Below are 18,764 nucleotides of genomic sequence, written 5' to 3' on the forward strand. Positions count from 1 at the left end.
TGGTACTGAAAAGCCCAGAAGCTTGTGCCTCACCTCATAAGGGCTTAACACCTCCCTTTGCGATGGTAATAACAGTACCCTTCTGAGGAGGGAAGTAGGAAGCCTGGAGTTAGCATTTAAAAGGTCTGTCAGACTCTGAAACCAAGGCTCAGCCCTTGCTAGCCTGGCTTCATCCCTTTTTCTCTGCATCCTGCTCCAGTGGTGGTTGCAGATAGGCAGCCAGTAGACAATGTCACCACACTCATGTCATTCAAACAGAAAAAGCACAAAGATGCTGTCCAGCTAACAACTGGGCCACGTGGCTGTGACTGGGGAGGAAGTATAAAGTATAATGAAACGAGGCATAAATCAGTAAGCTGCTGTTTTCTAAAATGTGGGATGAAACTTGAAGAGTTATTCTTGATAGTGAAGTTCTTCTAAAGGCAAAGATGTTGTCTTAACTGATGTTATATCAGCATGGTTCCTCAGTGAACATAACCATGCTCTGCTTTGTGCGTGCTAATAAATGATCTTCAGGTCTTCAAGGCAGCACTGACTTAACAGGTTGAGGACCTGCTCTTGGAGACTGATTATGAAAGTGTTTCTCTTCTAACTGGAGAGTTGCTTCTGACAGTGAGGGCTGGGTCCATCTCAACCAGCTGGAGGCTGGGGATTCATATGGCATGACTCATCTGATTTATTCTAAATATATGCTTTCAGGTGAGATGAATTGATTCCACTGAGTAGACTCATTAAAGCTCACTAAGTAGAAAGGACTTTAAAGGGGCTAGCTCAGATGTAGATGGTTATATTTTATCAGATTGATCTCATTCTGGGTAACCCAGAGCCTTTGAACTTCTAGACCAAATATGGTTTTCAGGTTCACTATTACAGTATTGTGTGATTTCACTAATGCTCCTGAGAGCAGAATTTGGTCTCCTGACACAATTTGTAGGTTTGGTTCTTGTCTTGCTTTGGTATTGGAAATGCTTATGAAATATGTTCTGTTTACTGACTTGATTCGTTGATGTATAATTATAAAAACATTTTTAAATACACTGTTTCAAAAGCCTGCTGCAGACACATCTAGTCACCCTTTAAAATTCCCACTTCTGTGAGAAGTGAGCAGTTGGGTAGATTTTACATCCTTGCTGTAGCTTTCGGTGGAGTCAGTCTCTGACAAAGCCGAAATAATGTTTGGATATTTCTTCCCCAGAAACAAACAAACAAACAAAGCTTAAAAAATTACTCAGAATGAAAATGTAAATTCTATACCAAATGAAGAGCTTATGAAGACATCTTAAAATGGTAGAGTGTGCTTGGAAACATGAGTGTCAGTGCCTGGGTTTGAGGGTGACTGACTAGCAGATGGAAGACTTTTTGGGGTCTACATTACTGATGGGAAAGTAAAACACCTTCATATCTCCATAGCTGTCCACCCCAAAGTTTCATCCTGACCAGCAGCTTGTGGGCGTAGAGCCTAATTTTAATTCAGCCATTTTTAAATATTGGAAGACATTTAAACGTTATCCAGGGTAGCTGATGGATAAACAGTCAGTTCTTTTGTTTCAGGGCAAGAAGAACAGGCCAAGAGTGATACTTAACACCTCTACTCAGAAAAAGCAGAGTTAGACACCCCAAATACCTTGCAGTCAGACATAACATCTACTTGTGAGCTCAAAGCCTGGAGAGTACTGTTGCATCAGGCATGCCACAGCACGGTGGAGGAACCTCTCTACAGGCAATGCACAGTGCAACAGGTCTATCTGCAGCCGTAACTCCAGGCATGACCACACATGACAGCAGTGAGAGTTTACAGAGAGTTTATTACTATTTTCATAGCCTAGGTTAAATACTTGAACACACAGGGATGTACAAGGTGTGAAATGTAATCACCTACAAAGACCAGAGGAAACCAATGCAGCAGCAACCATGACTGCCTGTAAGGCAAGACTTAGGCTATTTCTCACATTTAACAGGGATGTGAAGTACTCTGAACAAAAGCAGGGAATAGAGTCTGTGAATCACAGATTTCTAGGCCTTCACTGATGGTCCCTCTACTCAGTGGTAAAGTTGAGGAACTGCACACAAAATAAAACCTGGGAGAGCAAAAGAGAAGGGAGGCAGGAAGACTTATTTTCTCATCCTCTGAGGCATGTCCATTTGTAAGACCTTGGGTGAACAAGAAGCAGCAGGATGTCAAACTACAAGAGGATCTGGCCTCATGCCAGTGATGGTATTGGAGAATATGCACTTCAAAAAGCCTTTGATGAAAAAGGGTTGTGCTAGTATGCCCACCCTCTGTGCTACCTCCAGGATTTTCATGCCATACAGCTGTGCTTGTGCTCTGCAGTTAAGCTTTTTATATGAAGGTAATAGTTATCTTGACCTGACCCTCTACTTGCTTTTATTTCAGGCTGCAGCTGGGGCTTCAGTCGCAGTACTGTCCTAAACATGAAGGGGCATTGTAGGAGCCAAGACTGGTGCTACTTTCCCTGTCTCGTAGTCATGATGCCTGACTCTTTCCCCGTCACAGTTATGTCATGTTGTCATCTGATGACATGTCATCTGCCCTGCCTACTTTAGCATTGAATGGGCACAAGAAGGGAGAAGAAAATGCACCTGTGGCTTTGCAGGATGCCTTCAGCTGCACCTAGCCTAAAGGTAGCACTCCCCAGGCTAATGCACTTTCACTTGGCATCCTACCTCATCGTTCTTCTAGAGATTTGCTTGCTCATTTCTGCGAAATAAACAGCTTCACCTTCACTATCTGCATAGTGATCTATACCTGAGTCACCATATGCAGCTGAAGTTTACACTTCACAGGACATGCATAAATAGAACAGGTACGTATCCATACAGACACCGTGCCCGAAACATATATACAGATTCCTGTCCTCAAATGCCATACTTGCACACACATGCATACACACATGTCTACCTATGCACTGAGACAGTCACAAACGTAAGTCAGCTGGAATATACCAGTATATATTTATATGGTCCTGCTCGCTGTAGTAGACTTCAGCATCTGTACTTAAGTGCTACAATTTCCTTCTGCGGAAATTAATGGAACCAAGATAAAACTACATTGCTGTCTGCACCTCTCACAGTTTGCTTGTCATGACCCAGGAAAGAAATGGACCTCTCGCTTCCTAGGTGTCACAAATTAGGCCTGGTATCAGGCTGGTGGCACTTTCTAGCACACAATGCTAACCCGGTAAAGAATCTTGTTCATGGCAGCTGGGCTCCTGAAGACCCTTAGAAGAACTCTTGGACTGAAGACAAGATATTTTCTGAGACACAGGAAATTCTCAACCCTTTGATGATGCCAGCCAATCACCACAAGGGTCATCAGGCAGTATTAATGTGTGAAGACTTAAGCGCTGGGATTTTTTAATGACATCCAAATGCCATTACCTCCAGCACATTCCCACTTGTTCTTCCTGCAAGCGTTACCAGTCATGAGCCAGCCTGCCATGCAGTGCCTTTGCAGCCTTTTTGGAAGTGAAACACAATGTATTTTTTGGAGGAAAGAGTCATTGGACAGCATCTTTCCCTTTTTAGTGGCATCCATAAAACCACACAGACAGGAGAGTCTGGGAAGACACAGATTCGGAGTCCCAGAAATGGTTAGAAAAGAAGAGGGGACAGTTAGCTATAGAATACAGGTTTACGAAGCACACGCACCACATTGTATGTGTTCAGCCCTGGTGCATCAAAACCAGGAGACAAGCCCTTGCGATCGAATGGATAAAAATTGAAAAGCTGCCCATCTTGAGTCTCCAACGAGATGGAGGCAGAGCCCAGGTGCAGAACACATGGGAACTCCTTGTCAAAAACAACCTGGAAGACTCGATCTTCCAAGTGGTGGAGCTTGATTGTCCGGTACTTTTCAGGGATTAGCTCTTCAACATGAGGCCCAAACTGCTGCATGACCAGCACCCCACCAGGTCCAACTTTGATCTCATAGAAAGTCAGATTGGAATAGGTGTAGTAGCCAACATAAGGGACTGGGCTTGGAGGAGGAATCAAGCTTTTCTCTGCTTCCCTGAACGCCGTCTCCATGGCAGGAATAAGATACTCATATGTCTGGCTCACAATGTCTCTCCCCTGTGGCCTAGGCCCTGCCATCAGCACAATGAAGCTCAGACGGAGTTTGGGGATAAGGGAGAAAGTAGCTGAATAACCATCGAGGTCTCCATCCTTCCTAATGACATCATAGCCCAATTGCTCATTAATCTCCCACGGTGTGCCAGTCTTGTTAGCAAAATAGTCAGTGGAGCACTTAAACAGAGGGGTCAGCATCGTCTTCACAGTGTCAGGCTCTAAGAGGCGACGGTGATAGGTGCCTAAAAAGACCATTGCCAGCTTGGCAAGGTCAGCAGCTGTGGAGTACATCTGGCCAGAAGGCCTGTACCAGCCGAGGTCGTAAAGAGGGGCTGGCTGCCGGCTGCCATAGAAGCCCACGGCCATCTGGGAGCGGATCGGAGGCGTGATGTCAAAGCCGGTATCCTCCATGCCCAAGTGGTCCAGGATGTTCTCTGAGATCCAACGCTGGTATTCCCCCTCCGCCACGTGGTCAACCAGCACATGTGCCATCAGTGAGAAGGCTAAATTGCTGTAATGGCACCTGAAAGAAAGAGGAATATATCTCCATCAGCCTTACGGTGGTGCAGGTACAACTATGTGAAAACAATGGCTAGGTCTCTCTCCTCTGGGGAAAGACTGTCATTTATCAGATCACACACTAAATAGAGGAGGGATGGAGAAAAAATAACAGTCCTGTTACCTTCATTTGTTATTAAGTTGAGAAAGAAAGACAAATTTTTTATGGGAACATGAGCCGAGCTATTTAACCTCTACTTATAGAAAGAAGGCCAGAGATGGTACAACTCAAAAAAAAAAAAAAAAGAAGAAAAGGCCAAACCTGTGTATTTGCATATCCTGACTTATTACTTATAAATGTTCACTAAAGAATGGATTCATTCTTTTCAAGAGCAGAGTTGAGAGGTACAGATGCTTACCTCAAAGGTCTCAAAATCCCAGGTAAGCCTCTTTGGAGATTTAACATGGTGCAAACTCCTAAGCAACCCAGCTACCGTAAGATAGTAAAAGAACTTAAAAAGCACTTAAAAGCCTGCAAGGCAGCATCCAGCAATGTTAAGTTGCTAAAGACACCAGCATGCTTGAATCTTTAATATCCACAAAGTGCTTTAAATCTCTACACTTGAGTGAAGTTTAAGGACATAAGGGTTAGAAGGGGCACATTTTTTTTCCAAAGATGTTTTCAAAATTCATGATGTTTTCAATCTTGTTTGTTCTTCTGACTTGCGTGAAGCCACAGACTATTTAGATCATAAAACTGATACCAATTCAACTGTTTCCAACCCATCTGGCTGAATAAAAGCATGCTGAATATATATATTTTTACCTCAGGAATGAATGCATATTGGATCTAAAAGTTAATATCTGAAATAGGGCCAAAGTTCAACGTTCCCAGGAAAATATTAACATTTCTGTAGCAATGACTGGGAAGTTCCTTTAGGAAGAATGAACTGCTAGCATGTAAAGTGTATCCAGGAACAGGGAGACAGAGCTAAAACTCTCACCTCAGAGCTAATCAACACCTCAAGTTATAAGGGGTTTAGAAACTGTGAGCGGATGTCCTCATATATCTTACTGATGAGCATGATGTAAATACCCAGGTTTGATTGCTACTCAGGTAATAGGCTTTTAACAGGGTACGTAAATTGGAATTAACTCATTGACAGTTTAGAGATGGAAATGTCTACAGATGTAGGAAAATTCTTGGTAAAATATATGACAGTTTCCATCGGTTAGATTAATCTGCCAGGCCATTTTTGAAAATCTACATCGTAAACATTTTAAGGTTTATTGGACTTAACTACAGCAGTTTAATTTGCCTCATCTAGGCTTCTCATTTGGGCTCTGCACTCAATCGGGAAAATATGGCATGCCTGAAGGCCACTCCTGCCAACCTAAGCCAGGAGTTATGCGTAGATAGATGAGCTGAAGCTCCCCTTAGGAATCTTTTTCCATTGGCCATGGAGACCCCGGTGTGGCTAATGTCAAGGGAGAAGGGCATGATCCTAGACTAAAAGTCCACAAATTAATACATCTGACCTGGTTCCTGGGTCAGCAACCAATACATCATCTTTCAGGAGAGCTAGGGCATCTTGCGTATTGCCTTTCCACAGCAGGCTGGTAGATCGCAGCCGCCTGGGCAGACCTGTGCCATGAAGAAGAAAAGTTCAAACAACTTGAGACAAATCCAGCCCAGGAAATGTTGAGTCTGGTGAAGAAGGAGCAAAAAGCAGGATTCAATAGCAAGATGGAAACAGCCACGATAAACACATATACTTATACACAGGGACCGGCTCATACTAGACTGCAGGCCAAACTGTGTAAGTCATAGGCCACTGAATCTAGGTAATGTAGCTCCTACCCCAGCACCAACTATGGATTGCTGCGTTTTGGTAAAAATGTCTTGACAAATGACAAAACCTTGACCATCCCCAAGCACATTTTGGAAGGGAAGAGCACAGCAGATGCTCAGGAAATCCCTGCCCTTATTTCTACATTACTGTGTTCCCTGGCCTTCAAAGTTGTGAAACAGCCCCTGTATACTGATATTTGTTCTTTACTCCTCTCCACAAAAGGCTTGAACTTCTCTGACCCATTCCAGGCTTGGCCTGGAAGCTAAACTATTTTTAGCTTATTTGATTCAGCAATAGCAACATTTCTCCAGTTTTTGAATGAGGAAACATGGACAGATTTTTTTCGACTTTTAATTCTACTACCCTGAAATTCACTAAAAACTTTGGGGCAGGGCTTTTTAAAATGCCACAACTCTTTTGCCTTTCACTGAATTACAAGAATGCACCAGGTTTGTGGCTTACTAAGTACAGAACTTGGACTATATCAGGAAATAAATCCTCCTTGCAGTTGATAGCTGACTTTGGTTTTCAGGTTAGGAGAAAATCAGGAAGGATACATGACAGAAAAATGACTTGCCATCGTCTGCTCAGTGAGCATGTGCTAAATCTTGGCAAAGCTGAATTAAGCCCTATTCTTTTGTAGCAGCAGCACATGTTTTTCCCAGCTGGCCTGACCTTGGAATTTGAACTGGAACCAGAGCAGTTTTCTGCTTCTGGTCTGTGATTATTTGTGTAGCTTAATGACCACGTAAGAGACACAGTAAATATCTTCCAGTAGATGCTGGGCTGCTTCTTTTCCCACTTGCCTCAGTGGTAACAAGGAAGATGCCACACTACCTAGAAAGGTCACCCAGCTCCATGCCACTAGTGCAGTGTCTCTCTTGAGGTTCACTGAAAGGCTCCAGAAATGGTAAACCAGAGAATGTGTGAGCATCCAAGTCATTGATTTCTACTTCATGGGCTGCTAATTAACGTGACAAGCATGCTGTTAATAATTTATAAAAGCATCTTATACTGTCATTCATGCACATTTGAAAATCACAGACTTACTTACTTAACAAGCTGGAACTTCACTCTAGCAATGTACACATCAAGTGTTGAGGAGAAAACTCTTTTTCTGGACTGTTCTTTGCAATATGCGATATGAAAAAGCTCAGATAATGAGGATATACAATAAACCATTTTCTACTGGAAGGATACAGACGAAAAACTGTTTGCAATGGCCAATGCAGTGACATTGCTAAGCAGAACCTACTCTACTCCTTTTCTTTTCTTTTTTTTTTTTTTTTGGACCATCAGGAAATGTAACATGTGACCTCAACATTGCATTTGATATTCATTTAGGTTTTTGAAATTGTGTTTCTCCCTCTACTGGGTTGGCAGGGTCCAAGTTGGTTAGTGCACCCTGCTGATGTGGTATATATACCGACCTCTGGCACATTGGGCTACATCCTAAAAAAAAAAGGATTTAGTGCATAAAGGGAGCTAAACAGGGGCTCAGAAACTATGCATCAAGGGAGGTATTCATCAAGGGAGGTGTTCATCCACCCTCAAAGGTCTGGCAGAAACACTTCACCATTACACATCTTTTCGGTGCTTAACAATATATTGGAGCAGAAAAGCAAACCTTTGACTTCTAGGAGCCAAAGCTGGCTTTTAGTCTCTTGGCTAGCTTCAGCTGATGGTCTGCTCCCTCCTGAGGTACTGGACTTTGTCTACATGCTGTTTTGAACTTAAGTCCTAATTTGGGGTATTTATTGCAGTCTTGGGATAGGATGAGGGGCTAAATCGTAGGTGCTGCAGGGTTTAGTCAAAATGCTGCACCAGATCTCAGCACACTGCATCTTTGGCTAACGAATTCTAGAATCTCCAAGTTGAGCATTAACAGCTATATTTCTGAGAGAGGCTATGGATCTCCACAGTCCTGTGAGCTCCTTTGCATTGACATCAGAGTTACCCACTTAAAATAACAGCAGCAGATTAAGAGTCCTCTGTCAGCAAGTGCAAAGCTATTCATAGCTCAGGAATCCCAGATCAGGGACTACACTGACAGCTAAATTTAGCTCAGCAATGAAGGTCTATCTGTTCAAAGCAAAGAAGGTTTGGTGTCACTCTGACCCTCAACCCTGCATCTCGGAATAATAAGGGCACTCTGGAATGGAGTGCAAAAGCTGTTGTGCAATTTGAGCCTACTGTCAGGTCATGCTATGGTGTTGAAAGAAGTATATATTCATCCTGCCTGGGGGAATCAGTTCCCCAGCCCACAGTGCACCTTTCCAGCCCCTTTGAGCTGGAAAGGTGCCTGTAGAGGAGCTTCCTTTTAGCACTTGACGAAGCTGCTGACAGCTTGCCCTCAAGGATTCTGCCTTAAATTGGGGAAGTGCAAAAGTGCAGAGTCCGTACTGGGAACTGGTCTCAGCAAAGGCCTTTTTTATCCCTGGTATATTGTCTATTCTCTCTGTGGCCTTTTTCAAAAGGCACAGTGAAGTGTAAAGTGCAGGCAGGTAGCATTGTCATCTCACCTGAGAGCTGGCTGGCCATTCTGCGCAAGGTAACAGGTGATGGCTTAAGTGGCATCGAGCCTTTTTCCAAAAAAATCAGTCCATCTGCTGTGTATCTCTGTTCTGGTTCCTTAAGTCTTCCCAGAGGGTTTTTAATAGCAAAGTTCTGGGCATAGCGTTCCAAAGGGTCGTCCAGGGACGTGACTTTCCCTTCCTCCCACATCTTGTACAACATAATGGTGGGAAAGATCTTGGAGACACTGGCAATTCTGTTAAGGAATAAACATTTACGAAAATTCAGCATTAAGCAACCCATGAACGAAGATGCTCGGAAGAGCAAATCACCCAAGTAACCCACTACCTGAAATTTTAAGTGTAACACCTCTGCTAATGCAGTAGGGAGTGGCTAGAAAGCAGGAAAGCAGTTTGCATTAATATCCTTAACTCTGGGCTTCATAGACTGAAATACAGCCTTCAGTAGTATCTCCTCACTTGTGGAGTGGACTACAGAACTTTTTCAATCCACTTAATAATCATAAGCTGATGATTTTTGTAAATTATTGCTTAGTAAATACCGTAAAAAACACAAGTGGATTGTCGGAATTTTAAAATTAAAACACCACTAAAGTTTTGCAGTTCACATTCAGACTTGATATTAGGTTGCTTGAGAACACATTAAGATTTAGAAAAGGTCTTCTGGAAGAAAGTGAATAAAGTCCTGTATGCAGGGACTTCATGCATGATCCATGAAGTATGATACAGAGTAAAAAAACAACCCATCACAGCTGCTGAAACTTTCCACACTTGTTTATTCTGACGGTAACATTTGATAGTCATATTGAAGCACATATGTTGCAAATTTATCAAACTTAGAAATTGCTGAAGACATATCTTTAAAGAAATTAAAGCCTGCTTTATAGATCAGGGCTTTGTTTGTTTGTAATATGCATTCAGGGCTTGATTCTGTCTTCATACAAAAAATAAAGGCCAATATGTCCTTGACTTCACTGGGAGAATGAATAAGCCTACAGGTCTACTTTGTATTCTCAGAATATACTCCTCCAAATTGCTATTGTTTTGCTAAACTGAATTTTTTTGTCCTCTGGTACCAAAAGACTGTACCCTCACTGTTCACAAAGTTTGTGCCAGTTTCAGTCTTTGGTTTGTGCCCTAGCCTCCTGGTGGTTTTCCTGTGTGAGGAGCAATAGGACCACTGCTCCAGGGTGTTCACTGGTATTCACATTTAAAATAAAGATAGATCAAATTTAAAAAAAAAAATCCCAAAATAAACAACTCATTAAGCCATAGGTGAATGATAACTTAGGGACTAGCTGCAGTATTGTCTCATGAAGATTCAGTGTGACCCAGAAGAGGTTTCTGCAGCCAACCACTGCACATAGGGCAGGATAAAGCAGGGCTTGTGACAGCAACTCTGTTCCTAGAGATCAAGTCTCCAATACACATAACTGTTGCTTCCAACTCTTCTGCCTGCAGTATGTCTGTCTCACCTGTAAATGGTGTACTCATTGGGCACCACTGAGAAGGGGTCCGAACCATTCTTCTTCCCAAAGTTGCCTGTCCATAGAACAGTATCATTGTAGATAACTATGGCAGACATGGCAGGGACACCAGAGCTATGAATCCTTTGGCGCAGCTTCATATCCACCTGGAGAAGGACAGGAAATTATGAATTTCCAAACGAAGAGTCTTATAATGCATCTCATCTGTAACATGTAGTACTAGACCCAGAGAATCAGCCCTATTTAATGCCAAGTACTTGAGAGTCTGCATGAGAGCTAGTGATTTTTCAAATGTGTCTTGGTAAAAAGAATGTACTTTCTTTGGATCGCTTTTGCTGAATTACCCAGTTTTTTCTTTATTTGGATCTTTCTGTATGTCCGCTGTGTAGTAGAATGTGGTGCTCATCCTTGTACTACCTATGACACTCATATGATTAAAAACAAATGCTAATACTCTAATGACTGTAATTTCTTCCATTTTAAATTGTATTGCACACATCTATTCCTTGCACTGCTATGTTAGGTTCAAAGACGTATGAGAACAAGGTTCAGGCGTTTTAAATATCCCATGACACTTGTCATGCCACCAAACATGCTAGAGCTGGAGTCACGTTTAAACCACCATCTGAGTAACAGCACTCAGACTACAGGATTGTGATTTCTATTTACTTTCTGTTGTGCTCAGGTTTTGTAGACCTAAACAGCCACTGTGCTCTCCCCGCAGAGCAGAATGCATTGGTCTCTCTCTTTTGTGACTTTCTCAAGGCTATACGATCATTATTCATAAGTTTTCCTTTGCACAGAACAGTTCAGAGGTAGGAAGTGGTCTTCCAAGCCTAGCATTTGAGACAAGAAGGGCCAGGCCCTGTAGTGTCCTCAGAAGCTCCTCTGCGGATGAACGCGCGAGGGTACATTGACAGCAGGCGGTGGGAATACCCAGCTTGCTCCAAGTCCTTCTGTACTGGTTCACTACCCTTCCCTTCCCATATGCTGACAGCACCTCTGGACTGCCTGGATGCAACAGTACCTCTAGGGAACAGAGTGATATTGTGTCGGCAAGTATGGTCCTCCTGGTTTCCTCAGAGAGAGTCAGGCATGTAGCCCTACCTGGACTGGCAGAAAGTTCCTAGAAATATATGATGCTTTACCAGACTTGTGCATCACTGAATTCAATACCTTTGGATCTGGACACTAGCAAGACACTTCTGAGGAAAGCACAGGCCTTTCTGGCAAGCACAGTCCATAAAATATATCCTTAAGCTTCATCTGTTATTGAATATAAACTCTCCTGTTTCAGGATATGAAGCTGCCATGAGCTAAGAAAAACCTTCCCCTGTAAGTAATATAATTGCACATGATGGGATTTAACACTTCCCTTTGAAGTGTCTGGTGCTCTCCAGAGTTCCAGTCCCAGGAAATACGGATCCCTGGCCTGGCATAGGGCAGTAGTTCATGGAGTTTACAGCTGCTCACAGGCAGTGAAGCAGTGCAGTGATCAGATCATGCTGCAACGGAGCTCATAGACCACCATGGGTGCGAGAGCATACGGCAGCCACGTGAGGGTTCAGACTGTCTCAAGCTGCCGAGGGAGAGGAAAGAGCCAGAGCATCCCAGGGAAAGCCTGGAGCTCAGGCCGGCTCAAGCACTGAACCAGCTCCTAGCATCCCTCTGGAGATGTCCTGCTCACATGACTCTGAACATCAGCATTGAGGTTGGAGCTTGCTGCCTTTCCGACCTCAGTTTTCAAAGCATTGATCTCATCAGAGAATTCACACCCCCAGCCCTGGGGGAGTCACTACCACTATCGTATATGTGGCCAGAAAGGAAAGAGGAAAACGGTCTAGTAGTCAGTGTTGTGGCCTGAAAAATAGGAGAAGCAGGCTCAGTTTACCTGCTCTACCCCTGATTCTCATTTTAGCAATGAGCAAGGCCCTTAACCATGCTAAGGTCCAGAGCTGCCACATCTAATTAGGTCTTGGCCCCTGCAACAGAATAACCCTGGCTAAAGGAGAGATGGGACTTTGATGCTTGTAGGACAGAGGAAGGACTGCTGGTGGGTTGCTTGCTGTCTGTATGGGTGACCAAATCTCTGGCTGTTGTGTACTAGGAAGAAAGCCTCCTTTCACTCTCTCTTTCTTCATTTATGACTGAAAGGGTTTCGGAAAGCATTCCAATTTTTGCAGGCTGCAATCCAGCAGATGTGTTGTGGTGAGCATGCTGACAAGACCAAGACCCCTCTGGGAGCAACAGGCAGTTCCAGTGTGCTGGCTGATACTGTCAGGAGATGGATGCTGAGCTGCTGAGAGACAGGGCTGAGAGGCTCAAGCTCCATTAAGCACAGATTTCAGGTACTTCAATAAACTTTACAGAGTTCAGGTGTCTGTAGGCCTAGGCAGAACCTGAGGCCCTCTGAAAATATACCTTTTAGGTGCTGCTGCCTAAGCTCCCCTCTGATCTGTATGTCTTTCTATGTACTACTGTTTAGGTTCTCTAGGCCTTATTCTCATCTGTAAAATAGGACTAGTTTTACCAGCCTACTTCAAAGAAGTTTATGAAGTGCTTGGATACTTCAGTTTTGAGGAAGAAAAGGAAGGGAGGTTAGATGACTCTCTGATGGACACTGTTCTGCACATTTCTCCAGCTCTCTGACTAATCCAAATTGAGCAATAAAATACTCCCCTGCAATAACCCAACAGACAGCGACGGAGACTTCATAAAAATGAGTGTGAAGTGATAGCAATCAAAAATAAGTGCGGACAAAGTAATATGCATGGGGGAAAACAACCCTAATTTCACATAGACACAGCAATGGGCAGGGAGCTGACCATTAGCAGCTTGGGGCTATGATGGATGGTGCTATGAAAACATTTGCTCAATGCCCACTAGCAGGCAAAAATGTAACCCAAATATTAGGGATTATTAGGCAAGTAGCTCAGAATAAAACAGAAAATTCCATTTTATCACTGTGTAAGTCCTTGATTCACTTGCATATTGAATACTGTCTAGAGTTCCGATTCCCCACATCTCCACAAGGGTACACTTAAAGTGGAAATGATTCAAAGAAGGGTGAAAAAAGTGATCCAAGATGTGAGACGCCTTCCTTATTATGAATGAATAATTAAGCTAGGACTTGGAAAAGAGACAAATGAGAGGATATATTATATGATAGGGGTCTCCAAAATCAGGAGTGTCCTGTCAGAGCATGGCTGTTCTTATAGCCCATCCAGTCAAGGCAACACTACAGTATTTCCTCATTCCAAACAGAGCCTACTAGAATTTCAGCCAGTGCTAAAACTTCAAAGACAGTGTATCGTGCTGAGGAAAAGCAGGTCTCTCTTTGATTTGGATGCAGGTTCCCTTGCCTTGCTTTGCCTTGCCTTGCCTTCCCTTCCCTTCCCTTCTCTTCCCTCCCTCTTTTCTGAGGTTAGCTCCAAGTGACTTTCTAATGTTTGAATGCTGGCATGCAAGAAAGCCAGCAAAGTAATAAAATAAGGAAGTGATGGTCACTGATGAATGGGAACTGTTGGGTCAACCACTTGCCAGAATAGGAAGGCTGCCTAAGAGTAGACAAGGATAAGTTGTCAAGACCAAGAACAGCTGTCATTTTGTGCTGAATTATGCTCACCAGACCTCCTGATGGACAAGTAATGCTGTTTGTTCATTAAGCTTTGGATCAAATAACTGCTTATTAATCTGTTTTATATGTTCAGTGAAGGAATTATATACCTCTGTTTCTGGATTCACTGGTCATCTACCTCCTCCGCACCCCATCTCCTTCCCCAGAGACGCTCAGGTGCAAAATATATATTCTCTCCTTTACACTTTCAGAACAGCGAAGTTATGAACTATGTCTCCCTTCCTTTCTGTCTCCTCACAGACCTTCTCCAGTGCATCCTTCAGAATGGGGATGGGGTGGTCCAGTGGTACCGGTTCAGGATAGCGGGGACACATCTGTACAGCTTCTGATCTCACTTCCATCACAGATGGGCCTGGGAAACATTTCAAAGATGGCAGAAGTTACTTGAATAGACAGACTAATAAGCTTTAACCACATCCATTAGTCAGAGCTAGCTTTTTCGCTTGTGTTGTTCAAAGCTGAAGGAGACTTCTGCATCGTCAAATAGAGGATATTGGATTGTTTCCACCTGACAAAATACAGGATTTGTAGAGCGCTCTAGATTCTCCTATGTTCGTTCCGACATCATATAGCACATGGGTTAGACAGGAGCTAAAATAGGCTCCACTGACTTCTGCAGCCCGGAAGAATGAGGGACTGGGAGTACAGGCGATGGTTGAGGGCACCTGCTAGTGGGCTTAGACCTGGTGGAAGTGCCCTGCCCACATGTTGTGGAGGGTCTGAGTTTGGATTCAGGAGGACAGGGTTGTCCCATGCATATTGTGACCTCAGGAACCGTCAGTGCCATCTGAAAGTTAGACTATAACAGATGGTGGGCTACAAACACAGTACACACGGTATACAGGAATTAATTGTTTTCTTAATACAGCATAAACACATCTTGAATTTTTGGTGCAAACAAAGATCTTTCATTTCACTGAGAAATGGGAACCTTTCCACTTAGGTCCACTGTTTTCTCAGTTGACTCAAAGGTATCCCAAAGCACAGCTCCTCTGCTCGGTACACTATAAGCAAAATGCTTATGATTTCTCATTCCTCTTACTCACTCGGCCTGAAGCATTAGAGATACAGATCAGAAAAGAAATGGCATTACATAGCCTTTGCACTGACTGAGGATGGACCCCAAAGATCTTACAGGAAGCCTTTGATATTCTGTGATAAAAATGTGGAGTTTGAAATCTTTTTAGACAATATTAGTCTGTTGGTCTGTTACTGGCACCTTCACTGTGCATTTTATGCCACCTTTGGGCTACTTAAAACTTTGATCCAGTTACACTGTGCATGTTTCATCCTTGCACACACAGTGCCTTTGAGTCTGTCCTCCGAGTTTACAATAATCAACAAAAGGAATTTGAGCGTGAATTGGGGACTTGAGCTGGCCCAAAGATCTAAGATTAGGGGAAGAAAGCAAACTCATGAGCTAAACAACATGTAAGCTGTAAAAGAGAACCAGTTTTAAGCTGGAGTGCCAAAGAAAAAGAGAAAATGTGAAATAAAATGGCCCACCCCTTGATGAATGAATTAATTAAGGTTAAAGTTAGACATGTTAGCAAATCCATCCATGAGTTAGTGGTCCTGAAGACGTTTCCTGCCCCCGCTCCAACTTTCTTCTGAGTGTGAGATCACTCTGGCACTGGCAGAATTTCATGGCACCTTGTTAACCCTATAGTCCTCTCCTCTTTGTCCTTGCATCAACTAGCAAGTGGTAAGTTTGTGTGCTGTAAACTCTTTGAGGAAAAAACAGCCACACGGCGCAAGAAAAGTGTTTAGTGTGCTCAAAAGCTTCACTATCAAACCATGGGCTGGTTTAAAGCTGCTTACTTACTGGGCTCCACCTTGGGGAGGCTGTACTGCCAGAGGAAGCAGCCCATCATAGCAACAGAGAGCAGGAGGAAGAAGATGACCAAGACGTGAATCCACTTCACTTCCATAACAGAGAACTTGAGGAGGCCCCGGCTGCTGGACGCCTGCTGTAAACAGAACAGATATGATCTTAGAGGGAACAGCAGAGAGAGGAACTGCCTCTCACGCATATCAGCTAGGTGAAAGAGACGCACTAAATCAGAGAATAAAGCTACTGGAGGGATAGGGACCAATTCCAGTAATCTTGCAGCACAAGAGCTGGGCATATCACACCAACCTGCAATGCCTGGCACCGGAAACGTCTTCTTGTCTTTTAATGAGTTCCATAAGATGTTAATCTCCCTCCATTTTTGGTTGCCATAGAAGAACACCAGTTGTCCAACTGCTGAGAGCTTGACTTCCCCACAACCTGCAGGCGAACCTCATCAACCCAGGCTGGCAGGATTCTCCTTTATCTCTCTCATTTCCTCCCATCTCAGCTGCCATGACTTATTCCTGTATATCCTTTCTAAACCCTTTTTCCAGAGTCCAGTATCTGTTCATGGCTGCCACCAGCCAGGTTGTCTGAACAGATCCAGCTTTTATAGACAAAATGATAGAATTTTTCACCATGTACTGCCTTTACCATCTTGTTTTGTCCCTGTAATTCCCATGATGCCATGTACCATCTGTAAGCTTGGCATTTACAGAAGCCATGTTTTGAAAAACTGGCTAATATTCTGGGTTCGTACAGCTCTCTACGCTGGAGATCATCCAGGTTGGTGATACCACCACATACATGTTAAAGAATAACAAGGAACAGATGACAAATGATTAGGTGCCTAAGCACGAGCTCTGCTCTTTCACTGACTGTAGGAGGTCAGGAGGGTACTTTTGAAAGTTTGGCAATTAACGTTATAAAACATATGGCCTGCCATTTGCATCCAATATGGTCTACATTCCAAAGCTGTTTCAGGTTGTCTGGACTCGTTTGTAGTATAGACAGACTAAAACACTCCTTTTAAATTTCCACGTAGCCCTTTTCTCTGATTTCAGATACAGGACGGTTCATCTAAGAGCTTCTGCAGGCAAATGAGCCTTATCACTTAACAACAAGGAATCCTGCAAAGCCACTTCCAGACTTGCAGATGGCTTTCTGACTGTGAGGAAGGATCCAGCAGGAGAACCTAGCCCTTGCAAAAACTAAGCTGAAATCCTACTTTCTAAACGAGAACAGAAGGATATCGCAATTATTTACAAAGCCTTTCAGTCTGTTCAAACGTTCCCACAAAAACTTCTGAAGGTGCAACTTACTCTAAGCTCTTCCATAACATCCTTAAGCCTTCAGGGTAGCTTAAGACCACACAGGTGCCTGCAGACCCACCTGAGCCTGCTAGAGCAGACATACACTCCACGCTTCAGCTATCCGACCAAGTGACATTTGTTACTTGAGAATGCCTGTTTGACACCAAAAAGAGCTTTGCTTAGTTATACACAGTCTTATATAGTGCCTTAGTAGGTAGGAACCCAGATCCACACTAGGAAAAGCTCAAGTGTCGAGATCTGTGTTTACTCGTCCACACCCTGGCAGGTTTTCGTTTATGCTGGAGGATGTTTCCAAGAGCTGCAATGAGACACTTCTTTCCTGCAGCAAGGAGTGGGATGCAGCAAGGAGTGGGAGTTCCATTACTACTCCCTGGAGTAGTAATGGAATGATTTTCTTATATTTAGTTCCATCGTAGTAAGGTGACTCTCCCACCAAACCACAGTTTCCCAGCCATTTTTTTGCCTTTTCTTTCTTCACGGAGAAACCTGGATTCCTGAGTCTCTAAGAGAAAGGTGAAGGGAAGAAATTTTCTGGTACATGCCTCACTTCATGAACTGCATACCCCCAGACCACTAACCAATGACCCAAAGATACTGACACCAAACTCTTCTCATCCTTTAGTCCAAATTCCCCATTTTCTCCTGTGGATCATGAAAGCCCTGAATGTCTGGTTCCTTTTCTGCCCCATAATCCACTGCCACCATGGCCATACTATGAAACTAGAGACATGGACCTCTGTTCTATCCACTGGGCACCAAACAGGCAGAAGTCTAGCTCTGGCTGAAAGGAATATGCATTATGCTAAGGAGATGAACTGATTCAACACCTGGGAGACAGGCAGACAAACAGATAGATAGTTATCTACAAAGAGACTGCTCACATCTCCTTGTCTGATCTCACCTTCCTTTCATCTGGCTTCTCCATCTTGTGTACGTTATTCAGTGACAATCACTGCTAATAGCATAAAAACAATATAGGAGGGGGAAGGCTGTACCAAGCACTTAGGCACATTCAAATGAATGCAGACACATGCAGGAACAAGCACATACAGCTTTCCATGAGAAGCAATCCCAGGGTACACGGTCTTCCCACCCTCCCCATGCTCTTCTAGGCAGACTACTACAGATGCTATGAGCCACTCCGTCAGTGGCACATCGTAGCACAGGTTCAGGAGGGCAGGAAATATTCCCAGCTCCCTGCACATACCATCACCAGAAGCCGTCTCAATCACAGAGGCCGTTGTCAGGCAACTCAGTGTGCGTTTGCTGTACCAAATCCACATCGGCTGATTTCAAGCCTAGTAAGGGTGGAGCGGAGTGCCTTGCCATGCTCCTAAATGCAGCTGCTCATCACGGGCTGCTTTGGCTGAAGTAGCTTTTCCTCTTTAGCCACCTGTCAGTTCTGCTCTGGGTTTCCCTGTCCATTGGACCCATTCAGAGCTTTCAGAAAGTGCTGCAGATCTCCCCTGGGTGAGGAGATTAAGTGACAGGGACAGAG

At 43.7% G+C, this 18,764-nt stretch overlaps 1 protein-coding gene across 1 annotated transcript; it reads right to left on the bottom strand.

Moving 5' to 3' along the window:
- Window positions 1-1,787: 1,787 nt before the first annotated feature.
- On the bottom strand, window positions 1,788-16,062 carry LACTBL1 (lactamase beta like 1). Its single transcript, XM_009689612.2, has 6 exons — window positions 15,924-16,062; window positions 14,341-14,450; window positions 10,450-10,607; window positions 8,963-9,210; window positions 6,127-6,232; window positions 1,788-4,612 (listed from the first exon to the last, which is right to left on the bottom strand). Exons 1-6 carry the CDS (start codon window positions 16,027-16,029, stop codon window positions 3,634-3,636), a joined length of 1,707 nt encoding a protein of 568 aa, XP_009687907.2. The 5' UTR covers window positions 16,030-16,062; the 3' UTR covers window positions 1,788-3,633.
- Between the last annotated feature and the right edge of the window lie 2,702 nt (window positions 16,063-18,764).

This window comes from Struthio camelus, chromosome 21, assembly GCF_040807025.1.
Source record: "Struthio camelus isolate bStrCam1 chromosome 21, bStrCam1.hap1, whole genome shotgun sequence".
Taxonomy (NCBI): Eukaryota; Metazoa; Chordata; class Aves; order Struthioniformes; family Struthionidae; genus Struthio; species Struthio camelus.

Coding starts and splice junctions, on each gene's coding strand:
- LACTBL1 (XM_009689612.2), bottom strand. CDS start 16,029: ATGGAAGTGAAGTGGATTCACGTCTTGGTCATCTTCTTCCTCCTGCTC. Junction 14,451..15,923: donor CCTCCCCAAGGTGGAGCCCA/GTAAGTAAGCAG, acceptor AATGTTTCCCAG/GCCCATCTGTGATGGAAGTG. Junction 10,608..14,340: donor TGAAGGATGCACTGGAGAAG/GTCTGTGAGGAG, acceptor GTCCTTCTCCAG/GTGGATATGAAGCTGCGCCA.